The sequence below is a fragment of the Lactuca sativa genome, chromosome 1, assembly GCF_002870075.4.
Source record: "Lactuca sativa cultivar Salinas chromosome 1, Lsat_Salinas_v11, whole genome shotgun sequence".
Classification (NCBI taxonomy): domain Eukaryota; kingdom Viridiplantae; phylum Streptophyta; class Magnoliopsida; order Asterales; family Asteraceae; genus Lactuca; species Lactuca sativa.
Window position 1 is genome coordinate 40,245,510 of NC_056623.2, and position 16,078 is coordinate 40,261,587.

General features: G+C 34.7%; 1 protein-coding gene, 1 long non-coding RNA gene and 1 pseudogene across 2 annotated transcripts; all 3 read right to left on the reverse strand.

The window, feature by feature from the left end:
* Positions 1-365: 365 nt before the first annotated feature.
* LOC111910642 (receptor-like protein 1) lies at positions 366-3,090 on the reverse strand (annotated as a pseudogene).
* A 1,585-nt stretch (positions 3,091-4,675) lies between these two features.
* Positions 4,676-9,864, reverse strand: LOC111910632 (receptor-like protein 56). Its single transcript, XM_052765467.1, has 9 exons — positions 9,380-9,864; positions 8,979-9,141; positions 8,813-8,919; positions 8,331-8,486; positions 7,993-8,067; positions 7,707-7,865; positions 7,512-7,607; positions 7,138-7,281; positions 4,676-7,001 (listed from the first exon to the last, which is right to left on the reverse strand). Exons 1-9 carry the CDS (start codon positions 9,819-9,821, stop codon positions 4,783-4,785), a joined length of 3,561 nt encoding a protein of 1,186 aa, XP_052621427.1. The 5' UTR covers positions 9,822-9,864; the 3' UTR covers positions 4,676-4,782.
* Positions 9,865-11,232: 1,368 nt separating this feature from the next.
* LOC111909839 (uncharacterized) lies at positions 11,233-14,739 on the reverse strand. Its single transcript, XR_002856357.3, has 4 exons — positions 14,367-14,739; positions 11,718-12,068; positions 11,469-11,624; positions 11,233-11,396 (listed from the first exon to the last, which is right to left on the reverse strand). It is a non-coding gene; the product is annotated as an uncharacterized LOC111909839 (long non-coding RNA).
* Positions 14,740-16,078: the final 1,339 nt, after the last annotated feature.

A 16,078-nucleotide genomic window follows, 5' to 3' on the forward strand; every position in this document is an offset into this window, starting at 1 on the left:
AAATATTTTCCGACTCATGGAAATAAAACCAAGTTAAAGCTATAAACCTATTGTAGAACTATGGATGGGCAGTGACATCTTCACTAATTCTCTCAAAGATAGTGGATTCAAAAAAATATAAGAGAAACCCGGTGTTTATGCAATTATATCTCAAGGTTGAGGGAGGATGTATCATCCAAAATGCAGAAAATATGTTGTCTAAGTTACTGGAAATTGGCAGACTATACAAAATGGAGCAGAAACATAACACAAAATCCATGTGCACAATGAAGCATAAATAAAACAGGAAAATCATATGCACAATAGAAACATAACTGAAAGTGAAGAAGGAACAGGTATGAAAGGAGATTTGCATAAAGGAGGTCCTACACGTACTTATGAATGGTCGGGGAAGGCTTCCTCACTAGAACAAAAAGGAAGTAATAACATGTAAACATACAGTCTTCAACCAAGTCTAGCCACCATTTGCGCCAATAAGGATTGACGTAAAGAAGCGCAACAAAGCCCAACAAAAACACAGCATACGTCGAACCAGAACTTCTATAGAAAAATGTCATGTCGATATCATACTATTTCTTATTGTCTTCTTCATCATCTGATGGATTGGTCACATGTGAATTAGTAGTTGTGCATTCCTTCCCCAGTGGAGGTCCACAAAGAAGTGGATTCCCTTCATAGCTTGCCAGTGTAAAAGTACCAAACTGTGCTTTCATATCTGGGAGTCTGCCTGAGAGATTGTTGTGAGAAACATTGAAAGTAGATAGAGATGTAAGCTTAATGAGGTGTGATGGAACTTTTCCGGTCAAACCATTAGAAGAAAGGTCCAAGCTCTCTATTTTTGCAAGATTTGAGAAGCTCACAGTCCAGTCAGCTGATTGTGAGACAGGTTTAAAGCACGAAGTTGGGTTAAGAATCCGAGTTCTTGTAGGATTTCACCTATAAGTTTGTTACAGGAAAAATCCAATCCTGCCATGTAATCAAGGATGTCACCCTTGTAGTTGAGAAAAAGCCTTTTTGTTGTGTATTGAACTTCATCTTCTGTTTCCAATGCCATGTAATCAATGCCGACCGTATATTGTGACAATAGATTACCCCCATAGCTGTAAGAGGAATCAAGGGAATACCAGCTTATCACACCTTTTAGGAAAGCAAGGTGAGTTGGGCTAGTAATATTTTGAAGGCAGCTAGGTACTGAACCAGAAAGTGAGTTACCAGATAAGTCTAACAAACTCACTTTACTTAATTGACACAACTGCTTCGGGATGGAATCACTCAAGTTGTTTTTTCTTAAAAGAAGAATCCTTAAAGTGGATAGTTCACCAAGAAATTCCGGAATCCTGCCTGACAAGGAGTTGTCGCCAATGTCCAAAGTCAAAACCCGAGTCAAATTACGAAAGGATTTGGGTATTGATCCAATGAATTCGTTGGAACCCAAAAGAAGATGCTCCATGTCTTGCAAATTCAAACAGGACGGGATGGGTCCGGAGAAAGAATTATGGGAGATATCAAGAAATGAAAATGGAGCTGCTCCACAAGGAAACCTGCCTTCAAAACTATTATTTCTCACAAGATGTTCAGACAACATACTCATGTTGCTTATCCAATCAGGGATCATACCTGTGAACAAGTTATTGCTAATATCCAGAACTCTCAGATATTCATGAGTTTCCTTGCTGCTATTAATTCCAATCTTCCCTGTGAAATGGTTGCTATCTAAGTAAACGGAATGGAGGTTACCCAGGTTTACTAAGTTTCCTGAGAGTACCTCGCCGTGCAATTTGTTGTTTGATAGTTTTAAGAAATCCAACTGAGAGACATTTGTAAACTACCCCTTTGGTACTTCTCCTGATAACTCATTGTCAGATAGACCCAATATCCATAATTGACTCAATTCACCAATTGAGGATGAGATAACACCACTTAAACTATTCATGGACAAATTCAAATACCGTATGTTAGGAAAGAACTTTGGTATATCATCAGGAATAGTACCTATCATTCCATTTCCATACATGTCCAACCACTTCATATTGGCATTCCTATACAGTGGCATACCGCCAAACAAGTTGTTCCTTAGAACAAGACGTTCCAGATACATGTTGTTTTTAACCAACCAATTTGGGAAGTGTCCTTCCAACGAGTTTCTAGACATGTCTACTTGCCGTAAATTGTGCTGTTGAAGTAGAAATCCGGGAGGCATTTTCATATTACAATTAGATAGCTCAAGAATTTCCAACTGGAACATTGGAATCCAGCCTACAGGCTCTTCTGTTTCCACCTCAAATTTGTCATTGTCACTTCTGAATCGAATGGATTGAAGCTTTATATGATTGGATAAGGAGCTGAAGGAGAATGAACCTTCAAACAAGTTATGACTAAAATCAATGTACTCAAGAGATGTAAGATTAGCAACGAGTGATAACGGAAGTATTCCCCTGAATCGATTTAAAGAAATATCCAAAAACTTAAGAGATGACAGATTTTTCAAACACTGAGGCAGAGTTCCATGGAGCATGTTGTTACTAAGGTCTAACTCATGGAGGTTCTTCAACTCACACAACCCTGTGAAACGAGAAAAAAAATGTTCTGCCTAAGCCATGAAACTGAAAAGGTAATTAAGTTACAAAAGATTAACCTTCAAGAAATATATAATATGGCTTGCATTTGCATGTTCATACGGCTTCAAAAAGACTAATCATCGAGGAAAGGTAAGGTTACAAAATAATCACAACAGTGCAATGTGCATCATGCTTTAGATAACTTACCATGATCTAATAATGAGCCATCAAGATTATTTTCAGAAAATGAGAGAGCTCTTAGGGAAGATAATGCCTGTATTGCTAATGGGATGCTGCCAACAAAACTGTTCCAACTCAAATCTAAGACCTCCAGATGCTGGAAAGATGCAAAAGCTGGATGACAACAAATTAAAAGAGGGTTACTAAATGAAAACCCTGAAGATGGATATGTTACAAGTCATTTATGATTGCAATAATAATTATGTTAATTAAGTAACAACGAAACAACTTTACCTTCAATTGGTATTGTTCCATTGAAACCATTACTGCTCAAGAGGAGGACTTCCAAATTAGACAAATTAAGAAATTATGAGAGAGAGAGAGAGAGAGAGAGAGAGAGAGAGTTTGATAAAAACAATTAGCATAAACTGAAATGAATAAATAATATTTGTATTTAATTTCTTTTAAGATAAACATGCCTTGGACAGGAAAGGAACTTTCCATTATTTAAGAAGATGAAAGATGAAGAATCTTGAGGGATGGGAGGACAGCTAGACATGATATGATGCTCTTGTTGAAACTGATACCAGAAAGATCTAAACTCTTTAGCCTTTTCAATCTCGATAGGGTCTTACAATTTCTTTGATAAATGTATATGTAGATACATGAAGTAAAGGAAATACCTACGTAATTATGAATTGTAGCTGCATTTCAAGAGGTTGGAGGCTTGACCTTGATACAGCCATGATAGGATTAGAATACACAACTTTATAGTAGTGTCAAGTTGTATTTTGCTAGAAAGTTCAATAAACTAGTATGTATTTTATCTTCAGGTATTCAGTTGGGTTGAAGGGTTCAATTCTTAGAACACCCTGATTCTCGAGTATTTGAAATGTGTAAGATACTAAGATGAGAACTTAGTCATTTCGAGATTTTCCTTTATGTACTGCTTTGATTTGTTTAGATTAATGTTATGTTACTTTGTGGGTTAAACTAAAATGAAAGAGGATTGTTGGTGATTTTAGTGTAACCATGCATATTGTATAGTTGGAACTAACATGTGAGTTAAAAAGTTTATAATTTTTACTCTATATTATATGTTTGGAGAGTGTGGAGTGCATACATATATAAGATTGTATTATAAGTTGGTACGACAAAATGGTAGGGGTCAAGGGGGTCGTAGCAGGTCCAAGGGGTAGAGCCTCTGTCTTTGGAAATTTGAATTAGTATCATAGTGAAATATCTGAATTCTAGTGGGTGATTATGGTAAAATTGGCAAATCTCGTCAGTTTTGAAAACCATTGATTATGTCATTAATTTTGGGATTTACTTAACTAATTTAGAAGACAGAAACTCTAATTGTCATGTACAAATACGACTCTTCTCTTTGAGCCGGACATACCCTTTTCTCAGCTCTTCTTCTTCTCTAACGAACTCATAAATCTTCTTGCAATTTGGCTTACATTGCCAAGATTCGTAAGTATCTTTTAGGATTATCCTAGACCTCATTTTTGATAACCCGAGCATATGGTAGAAATATCACTTCAGAAAGCGAACCTACGCTATGCATTGGGAATCCGGTTCTCCACTATAAACCCTAGCGTATTTCAGATTTAACATGCTTTTCTTTTATATCCATATCATTAAATACAGTGTACGTACCAACCAAAGTCCAAAAAGATAGGCATCTTTGGTTGGAGACCTTCGGACACAAATCTCAATTTATCTGAAATACAATACTTACTAGTGAGTTATTAAAACATTAGCCTATTCTATGTGTCATATGTGCGGACAATGTAGTAATAGATTGTGTAGAGTATCTTCTTTGTTACGTGTAGAGTCTCTTGTTTGTTGCACAAACACACAGAAACATATGTTATGTAGCAATAGATGGCTTGTAAGCAGAACCAACATTGCAATTTGCATATACTCTCAAAATTACTAGCCTATTTATACCATCATCCATATATCAAAACAAACACCAATAAATACATACAAAAGCAAGTTTGAGTATATTCTATTTGACATTAACGTTAAGGAGTACCTATTTGTGAAAGGGTGTGGCAAGCTTGCTTACTAATTTATGAAAGAAGTAATAACATGTGAACATACAATCTTCAACCCAGTCCAACCACCTTCTACGCCAGTGAGGATTGATGTAAAGAAGTGCAAAAAATCCAAATAATACCACAATACATGTGGAACTAGAACTTCCATAGAAAGATGTCATGTTGATATCATACCATTTGTCATTGTCTTCTTCAACTGATGGATGGGTCACCTGTGAATTAGTCGTGCATTTCTTCTCTAGTGGCGGTCCACAAAGAAGTGGATTCCCTTCATAGCTTGCCTCTGTGAATGTACCAAATTGTGATTTCATTTCTGGGAGTCTGCCTGATAGATTGTTGTGAGAAACATTGAAAATAGACAGAGAAGTCAGCTTAATAAGTTCTGATGGAAGTTTTCCAGTCAAACCATTTGAAGAAAGGTCCAAGCTCTCTATATTTGCAAGATTTGAAAAGTTTACTGGAATAGGTCCAATCAGCTGATTGTGAGACAGGTTCAAAGCACGAATCTGTGTTAACAACCCCAATTCTTCTGGAATTTCACTTGTAAGTTTGTTACATGATAGATCCAATCCCGACATGATATCAAGAATGTCACCTTTGTAGGGGAGAGAGAGACTTTTTGTTGTAAACCGAACTTCGTCTTGTGTTTCAAACATCCAATTGAGCCTTTGGGGATAAAACATCTTATTTAGAACACTACTGTGAGTATAAAATGACATAATACTGTAAGTCATAAGGCTTTTTTCTATGAAAGCGAGGTGGACAGGACCAGTAATATTTTGTAGGCAGCTAGGTATTGAACCAAAGAGTGAGTTATAAGATACATCTATCAAGCTTGCATTACTTAATTTGCACAACTGCTTCGGAATCACACCACTAAAGTTATTTTTTCTCAAAAGAAGAATCCTTAATTTGGATAGTTCTCCAAGAAATTCGGGAATCATGCCTGATAAGTTATTGTTGCCTATGTCCAAAGTCAAAACATTAGTCAAATTGCGGAAGGCATTAGGCACCGATCCTGTGAATCTATTAGAACCCAAATGAAGATGCTCCATATATTGCAAATCTAAGCAAGATGGGATGGGCCCAGAGAAAGAATTTTGTGAGATATCCAGAAACGAGAATTGAGCTGTTCCACATGGAAAGCTGCCTTCTAAACTATTATTTCTTGCCAGGAGTTCGCACCTGACATCAACTCCTCTCATGTTGCTAATCCAAGCAGGGATCATGCCAGTAAAAAAGTTATTGCTAATATCCAGAACACTCAGACCTTCATAAATTTCCGTGCTCTTAGTTCCAATTTCCCCTGTGAAATTATTGCTATCTAAGTGAATTCTACGGAAGTTACCCAAGCGTAAGTTTCCTGATAGTACCTGACCATGCAATTTGTTCCTTGATAATTTTAATATACTTATCTGAGAGTGGTTTGTAAGGAATTCCTTTGGGACTTCTCCTGATAACTCATTGTCAGATAAATCCATTATCAATAATTCACTCAAATTACATATTGAAGACGGGATAACACCACTTAAGGCATTCCTAGACAGATTTAAAACAGATATGTAAGGAAGGAACTTTTGCATTTCTTCCGGAATAGTACCATTCATGTGATTTTCAGAGATATCCAAACCGTTCATATTAGAATTCGTAAGTAATGGCATAAGAATAATACCACCAAAGGAGTTGTTCCTTAGATTAAGAATTTGTAGATTCACATTATTATCAATCAACCAATTTGGAAACTGTCCCTCCAAGGAGTTGTGAGATACGTCTACCAATATTAACTCTCGTTGGTGAAGTAGAAACCTAGGAACAACTTGTCCTTTACGCCTGTTCACATTGCAATTGGATAGCGCTAAAATTTTCAACTGGAACATTGGAATCCAACCAATAGGCTCTTCTGTTTCCACCTCAAATTTGTTGTTGTCGCTGCTAAATACAACTACCTCAAGCTTTGTATGATTGGAGAACGAGCTGAACGAGAATGAACCTTCAAATTTGTTATGACTAAAATCAACGTACTCAAGAGACGTGAGATTAGCAATGAGTGATGGCAGAAGTTTGCCTGTGAATTGATTTGAAGAAATATCCAACAACTTAAGAGATGATAGACTACTGAAACATTGAGGCAGACTTCCATCGAACATGTTGTCACTAAGATCCAACTCACGGAGGTTCTTCAATTCACAGAAGCCTGCCAAAAGGGAAAAAATGTGGTTCAAGTTGTCACTTACATTGTTAGAAAGATTAACTACGCAGGAAAGGTAATGTTGACCATTCCATTAAAACAGTGTATTTATACTTTTGTTTTAAACAATCCAAACACTTACCATCTGGTAATGAGCCGTTGAGCTTATTGTTAGCGAATGAGACAACTCTTAGGGAAGATAATGCCTGTATTGCTGATGGGATGATCCCAACAAAATTGTTCTCCCTCAAATCTAAGACCTCCAGATTGTGTAAAGATGTGAAAGCTAGATGAAAGCAAGAGAAGGTTACATATCTAGGTTACTAAACAAAATACCTGAAAAGAATTTGTTACAAATCATGTATCATTGACTATTGAAGCTAGATAAGCGGTTGGGGCCACCTGCCCATGTGTTTAAGCGTTCATCATTCTGATGAGTTTAATAAGTACTTCACCAATTTTCTTAAAGAAATTATAATGTTGAAAATTAAGGAATGATAAAAGAAAAGGCACAACCTTCCATTGGTAGTGTTCCACGGAAACCATTAGTTTTCAGGAACAGGGCTTCCAAAGTAGGCAACATATCGAATTCTGAATTAGCTGGATAAGAAAATGTGTCAAACAATTAAATAAAGTGATTTGAGAACAAATTGAAATTAAAAAGTACCAACTAATGAAGATAAAAAAACAATTATTTTAAGATAAACATGCCTTGGAAGGGAAAGGAACTTCCCCATAGGAAAGAAACTGAAAGATCAAGGATCTTCAGGGATGGGAGGGAACTTAGGCAGGATATGATGCTCTTGTTGAAATTGTTAGAGGGAAGAACTATACTCTCCAGCCTTTTCAATCTTGATAATTGCTTACAAGCTGTAAAAAAGGGGGAATTCGATCTTAGAGAAATCATGGTCTTATATAATTAAAGTTTGCAGTTGCCAAATAATTTTAGCATTGATCAACTTTCAAATAGGCTAGGAGAAGCTAATTCTTTGTTTACCTTCGATATTTGGTATTCCTTTCAGCCCAGTAAAACTCAAATCCAACTTCTCGAGGTTAGTCAGATGAGCTAGTTCTGTCATATTGAAAAAAAAAACATATATCATGTATTATGAAGACTATTTTTGGATACCCATTTTGATCGGAGCTAGTTTCATGCAATTTTGCATTAGTCTCTTTTCATCATCATCAGTAGGTAGCCTGTAGCCTTGTTTAAAGTGCAAAGATGTTTTAAGATTTCACATTACAATGAGGTGCAAATAAAATTAAGTCTATTATGTTCATCATTTTGCGAGGAACAAACTTATTTTAAGTAATCGGTTGTGAAAGCATGCATACCTTGAGCTGGAAATGATCGAGATAGTGCGATACCATGAAGATCTAGGGTTTTAAGTGATGGAATGAAACGTAAAGATGTAATAAGGCTGTCATTGAAGTTATTGCCCCCAAGGTTCAAAATCTCTAACTTATTCAATATTGAAACCCTCTCAGAACCTGCAATAACGATTCAATGATTCCATATTACATTGAGGTGTAGTTTGGTGGAAAAAAATTATTTAAATACATATCTATATCCATTCAATATTGTCAATAAACATAATTCATAAAGAATTCTTGGAAGTTGGCTTGTTAGTTGACTAATTCCACCATGGAGATGGAATACTCCACTTCACAAAAAATAATTATATAGCATACCAATTGATATTGATTGTATATATGGTATTTTGGTAGAGTACTATCTTTATCCTAAAAATAAATCTTCATTGCAATTTTCTTTGTCCTAAAAAAAGGGTAATATTTTCAACTCCTGTATTCATTACCTTGTATTTGGAATGTACCACTAAAGTGGCAGCCAGTTAGATCCAACATCTCCAAGTTTTCTAAAGCTGCAAATTCTGCAATATACGTAAAAAAAGGGTGCAAACTTCTTCAGAACTTTGTATCACGTATGATAAGTAAAATGAGCAAATGGTAACACTATAAAACTTTCCATTAGTAGGGAAGTATCCCCCCAAGTCGGTTGTGCTAAGATCCAAAATTTTGAGTGAAGTGAGTGCACCCAATGATGGAATGATGCCATTGTCAATATCAAAATTCCTGCTGAGGTCTAGTATCTCTAGCTTTTTCAAACTTTTCAACTTTCCAAGTTCTGCAATAGAGAAAAGTTTAATTTACCACTATCATATTCTTTCGATATTTATAAGGTAAATTTTGAGCATGTTTACAAAAGTAATTACCAACCACTCAGTAAGTATAACCATCTTTGGGTTCAAGAACTAATCGGATGATCGTGTGTGTTCATAAATTGAGCTGATTTACTTGGAATTGGTCAACTATTGAATATTAATTTCAAAATTATACTTAAAGATTAAAACATACAGTGATACCTGTTTTCATGATCGCACCATCAAGATAATTATTTGACAAATTGAGACTTGTTAGCTCTTCAAAATGAAGAAAGAGGGAAACATTCAATGGCCAATATCCCCTGAACCCATAGCTTACATGTTGGTTTGATATTTCATTCACGTTACACAAAGAAAGCTCTGTGACATGGCCTGTGGTTGTGTTGCACTTGACCCTCTCCCAATCACAACACTCGCTGCCATTGCCATAATCAATCCATGTGGGGAGAAGATGTTCTGGATTTGAATCATATGAGTTAATAAAAGAGGATTTGATGTCCAGCAAGGCTCTTCTCTCCTCTTCTATGCAACCTCCTTGTGTAGGTCGGAATATTAAAATAGCAATCATCATCATTAACAACCACCAAATACTCGAAGCCCAACGCTCAATTTTAGTAGCTACAGTGCTCATACTCAAATTCATGGCTTACTGAAGGTGTAAATAATGCTTAATTTCTGCTCTTTAATGATATTCGTCTCAGAAATTGCCAGCACTTCTCTATTCTTTTGTTGTCTTCAAAAGAATCATCATTTTATCTTTGATAATATTTTAATTTAATTTGACTTTTTTGCCAATTAGCAATTTACTAATTAACAGTGACAAGTGACAACTTTTTTTTTTATTATCAACAAATATCCTTTATTGTGTCACTTTTTTGGCATTTACATATTTAGTAACAAATAAAAAAAACAAAAAGCTATATATTAAATCAAACATTTCTTACTTACAAGACAAATGGAGCGATTATATGTTACGTACTTTGTCTTGTTTAAGGAAAAGATGCCTTGTGAAGAAACATTATTCAATGGTGTTAAAATTTTGTATTTATAGATATCTGCAGACGTTTGTAATCTTTTTTGGACTCATTTAGGTGTAGAGGTCTATTATGACTTGTTCTCCTTCGCTAGTTTCTTGTTGGTATTCAATAAAAGTCTCTTTTGTTCGGGTATTTAATTGAAAACCCATCCTGATGGTTAGGATTTATTGTGAATAACATATTGATGTTTGCATTTTTTTTTTTTTATTGTTTTATCATGCATTTTTACTCTTCATTTATTTTTACGGCTATTCTAATGGCTTTTATCACTTAACCACTAGCTTATACCACTTTAATAACAACAATTATCCAATATTAACCGGCTAAATTGAACAGTATGTATATGTGCTATGATGCGTACATTCCTACAAACTGTGTACGCTTTTGAGGACAAGAGCCAAAAACAAAAGACTCTTGGAACAACAATTGACCCAAAAGTCATTAACTGCTAATAATAAATGGGAAATGATAACAATCTCGTGAATTATGTATATCTAAATATTTAATATGATTATATAAATTGTGTCACGAGACAATTAGGCTTTTACGAAGAAATCATTATTTCAGAAAGACAAATATTCGATTAAACATTAATAAATAAATCGATTGACACTTCCGCAATTCACACTACTACAAAAAAGAGCATTACCGACTGCCAAAACCGTCGGTAATCCGTCACTAATGCTCTTTACAGACGGAATTGTAGCACACCAAAACTCGTCGGACTATTCTTGTTGCTAATTGTTTGTAACGGATTTCCAACGGCTATGGCTAATTTTTAGTAACGGATTTTTCCGTTGGAAATGGTAACGGATCACCAACAAAATTTATTTTGCAACGGATTACCGACGGAATTTGTTTGCAACGGATTACCGAAGGAAAAATTTACTAACGGATTACCAACAAAATCTGAAATAACTTACTAACGGATTACCAATGGAATCCCGAAATGACTACAATTTTTTTTGTAACAGATTAGCAACGGATTTTGGCATTACAAAAAAATTTACAAATTAATGAAGAAATTAAAATCTATATTTTAAAACAAACAAATATAAAAGTAAATCCATAAATTTCAATCATTTCACATACATTAAACCTATAAGTTTCAATCCATAGTCAAATATTGTCAACAACCGATAGAGACTTCCTTCTTGATTAGCAGCTCGTGGATTCCACACCTATCATTGAGAGATGTTAGCTAGAGAGATATTTGTATATTGTCAAATACCATATATGCCCTCAAATTTTACCTTTTATCTTCCGGTGAATTGCTTCAAAAGATCATTCATTTTTTCAAAAAGACAGCTTTCCATGTCCTCTCATAACTTCACCTCACTATCAAAATTGGCTTCTATTTCCTCCCGTTTCTTCACTTCTCGTTCCAACATGTTCTCTAATTCATTTATCTAAAATATGGTCCAACAAACATATAATTAGTATAAAATAGAGAAGGAAATAGCAACATACTTTACTATTTTTATCATAATATAGACACATACCTTCTTTTGAGATAAGGCATAATCATGGGATGATGAGCTCACACTCATAAGGTGTCCCCAACACGACGTTTCCCGGATCTGATGATCCTACCCCGTAAACTCGCCCCTTCTTTCTCCCGCCAACACAATGCTCCCATATTTCAACATCACCCAACGGATGTTGACTAGGGTCGGGGCCATATTTCTCACACATTGCCTTCTCATATTTGTCCTATAATTTACCAAAACATAAAAAGGATAAAGATAACTTACAAATATGGTCCAAGACTTCTCATTAACCCAGTGCTCAGGTTGGCTCCCAATCAACTCTCCAGATGCCAACTTCATCTTTGCACTCTTTTCTAGGTGAGTCTGCTTAAATTTTTTGAGTAATACAGGGTGAAGAAATTTATAATAAGAATCATTAAGAAACAACGAAATAGCGACGAAAAATGCTTATTTTTTTTTTCTTGGACTATATCCGAAAAAAACGATATTTTACAGGGACCAAAAGTGTAAATTAGGTCCTTTTGAGTAATACAGGGTGAAGAAATAACATCTTTGTTTCCTTATGTTCGTATTATACAACATATTGTTCTTTTTGAATTTTAACAAGACTAAATGCAGTCAAATACAATACTAACTGTTGGGACAACTAATTGCAATTAGTGTTTGTCCCACTTATACTAAGTCTAATATTATTATGTTTAAGAACACTGTTTAGAATCATAACAACACCAAATCAACAAGATTGCATTTTAAAAGTGAAACCAGAATCATACATGACTTCAACGTTCTTGAAGGAAAACATGAAGTGATAGGGGCAAAATGATCATCTTCATTATCTTAACAGATGAGATGATGACTTAAAGACTCTGAAGTTAAACTATTAATTAGACGATATCCATATGAATCAAAGGACAAAAACGTAATTTCCTTAAAAAATGAGTTGGATTATATTGTCAAGTGTCATCTGGATATTTATTTATAATAAAGGAAAGAAAGTTTGTAATTGGTTTTTGATTTCTTGAAGTATGTTACTATACAAATTCACACATTGATGATTTTTGGTTTCCTAATCTTATTCTATGCATTTGATTTTTTTTTCTTTTGAGTTGGTAATGACAAAAATTTAGTATAGTTTTTCTGGTTCAATGGTTATTTAGCCAATTGTATACTAGGAATTCATTTTTTTTTTCAAGTCAAAAGCAGCTTTCTTTACAGATTTTGTAAATGATCAGTAATTGTCTTCATGTTTTCAATTTCTAATATTGTCTAATAAAAAACAGTAACATTGCTACAGTTAAGTAGGATGTTATAATAAACAAATAAATGAAAGTAGATTACTATTTCCCGTATTTAGCAAAACAGGTGGACAGGATTTTATTATATATGGTATTTCAAGTATAAAACCATCTTATATCTGATTAGGTGATGGCTTCAAAGCCTTTAACTTCTAAAAATAGTTCAAAGTCAAGTCACTAGCATTGTCTCATTATGAAGGATTAAACTATTAGTATTTAGTAGAAACAAATACCAAATAAGGAGACCAACAAAGAGATGAAGGAACTTTTGGTACAGGAGAACCTACAACATGATGGTAAGATTCAACTACAGGTCTACAACAATAAATAGATAGATTTGTTGGTTATTTGCATCATGGAAATTATAGTAGAGGGCATTATCAACATTGACTTTCAGGTGCATATTAGTCAATATGTTAATGGCATATTTCCTCTCAGAATGTGAGACCAAAAGTGATCATGCTTAAGATGATCATATACAGGGCCGGTCCAGACGGTGGGCAACCCGGGCGACCGCCCAGGGCCCACGTCTCCAGGGGGCCCAAAAATTTTAGGCTATATAGTTTGTATATATAAAAAAAAATATTACCTAAATAACTTTTAGTGCTTAAAGTTGGTTCAAACTCAAATTAGCTTAAAAGATAAACAATTTGGCTTACTTGTTATTGCCAATTGAACGTTTTTATAGTGAAGAATAAATGACTGTTTTTTTTTTTGGAATATTTATTATATTTGCCGTTAAGGGGCCCCTTTTTTTCTTCTCGCTCTGGGCCCCATATACGTTTGGACCGGCCCTGATCATATAGTCATAACTCATAAGTCGTTTGCATTCCAAACCTCTTTCAAAGCTTTAGAAAACTAAACATGTTCTCATAATTGAACATTTAATTGAAACTAAATATTTATCCTATCTTTTTAAGGCACTTTTGTATGACCATTATACCCCCTCCAGCAGAAAGGAACACATGTCATCTAACTATGCAATCCCATTTTCACATTGTGAAAACAGGGGACCTACAAAGTTGAGAACACGAGTTTATTTTACTGCACTTAACTAAGCATCAGGTCCCTCACCTAATTTCCTTTGGGTATTAAGCCCCACAATTCTTAAGACTTAATAAGACTCCACTATCATAATTTTGGCCTCTGAAAGTTGGATGAAGAATTTATAGGTTTCTCATATAAGTTCACAACGTAACAATTTTGTTAGGTTTGTTTATCTTTAATTGAATAAACTAACATAAATGATCAAACAGTGACAAAAATACTAAGGGCATAACAATTTGTGATATATAAAATGTGAATCATCTTAATCATGTAATAGAAAAAATAAGTTAGGGTTTTTTTTTTTTTTTTTTTTTTTTACCAAAACTTGAGTGAAAAAAATATGAAATCGGATTCAATGGTAAGGTCCACTAGCTACAGCAACAACTTCGACGATGGTGGCGGCAAGAGACTGAGGCGATGCTGGTTGTCGTTGATGGGTTGTAGGTCGGACAGGCAGTAGGACGGAGAAGTATGTTGCGTCGATGACTTTGGAGGAGCTGGAGGGCTTTGCTTCCGACGGCGATGGCGGAGGCAGTCGCCGGTTGGTTGCAGATCGGAGATACTGGGAAGAGCTAGAAATCGCAGATTGGGGGAAGAGAAGAAGGAAAGTGAGACTAGGGCAACGCGTGTTCTTATTTTTAGTTCAGATAACATATTTACGAAAGTGCCCCAAGTATTTAAAAAATAAAAAAAAAAAAGAAAATCGAATTTCACTAACGGATTTCTGACGAAACTTCAAATTTGTTGATTTCCGTCGGTAAACCGTCATTACACTGTTACGGATTACAGACCAATTTCATTATGTCGCAAAAGTGTTGCTATATCCTAATAATTCATCTGACAGAAATCCGTTGCTTTTTCCGACATATTTTTCCGTCGCTAAAATTCCATTGCTATTACTCTGTTTTCTAGTAGTGTCACCGGTAATTCGCAAACTGGATTAAGAAAGTTCTCGATTTGATGTTGAATCGTTGCTCTTGGTGCTAGGATTCTCACCAAAGGTGAAGGTTTATTGGTCTACAATCTACGATGGTGTTTTTTTTCTGGAAAAAAGCTCTTCTTGAACTCTTTTGCCGGTGAGCGGAAAGATATTTGAGGAAAATATTGTTTGTTTTTTCAGAAGACTAAAGACAGAAAAATGTCTTTTTGATCTTTTTTTCAAAATACAAAAAAATAGTTTTTAATTTTGGAAGACGTTTTCTAAGTTCTAACCCTAATATAATATTATTTTTCCACCATAATCATTCTCATCGCTATCATTGTGACTGTTACCGTTGTCGTACCACCACCACCACCTCTACCAGCACCACCACCCCCATACCCACCATACTTTACTATCATCTAGGAATCAATATGATTAATGGGTGGTGTACATCTAGTTTGTTTGCTTAGTATCATTCACAATCAATGTGGTTTAGTAATATTTATGTAGATGTAAATTTTAAAAAACAAACAGTCTTTTTTTTACGAATACCAAAAACATGTAAAAAGACTTTTGGTCCACACATGGAAAAAGACCGAAGACACTTTACCTCCTCAAAAACAAATACCATCTAACTCTCTTAACCGTTTTTATTGAACTTGTATAACTTATTTGTAGATTTGGAATAGATTACGAATTGACGACAAATAAAGTGATTTATTAATAAAATTTAATGCTTTTGTTGATTAATAGTTTGTTTACATCGGTTTAGATCTGTTATATGTTTATGTATAGTCTAGTTTTAATGATGGAATTGATAATTTATACTATGTTTTATGTTTACAGAAAAGCATGGCATTTATGAAGGGAGAACTTAGCCACCATAACTTATGTGTTATAGATTCAACCATTGGAGTATGTACTTTTGTAAATCTCTGGATTCTTGATGTTTTAATAACTGTCCGTTTCTGTTTTTGCATCAACGCATCTTAGGATTGTAAATTGATGATTTATAAACAATGACTGATGTTCTCCAACTGGAAATTGGCAGATTATACAAAGGCAGATAATGAAGCAGAAACATAAAGTAAAAGCTACACACACAACAC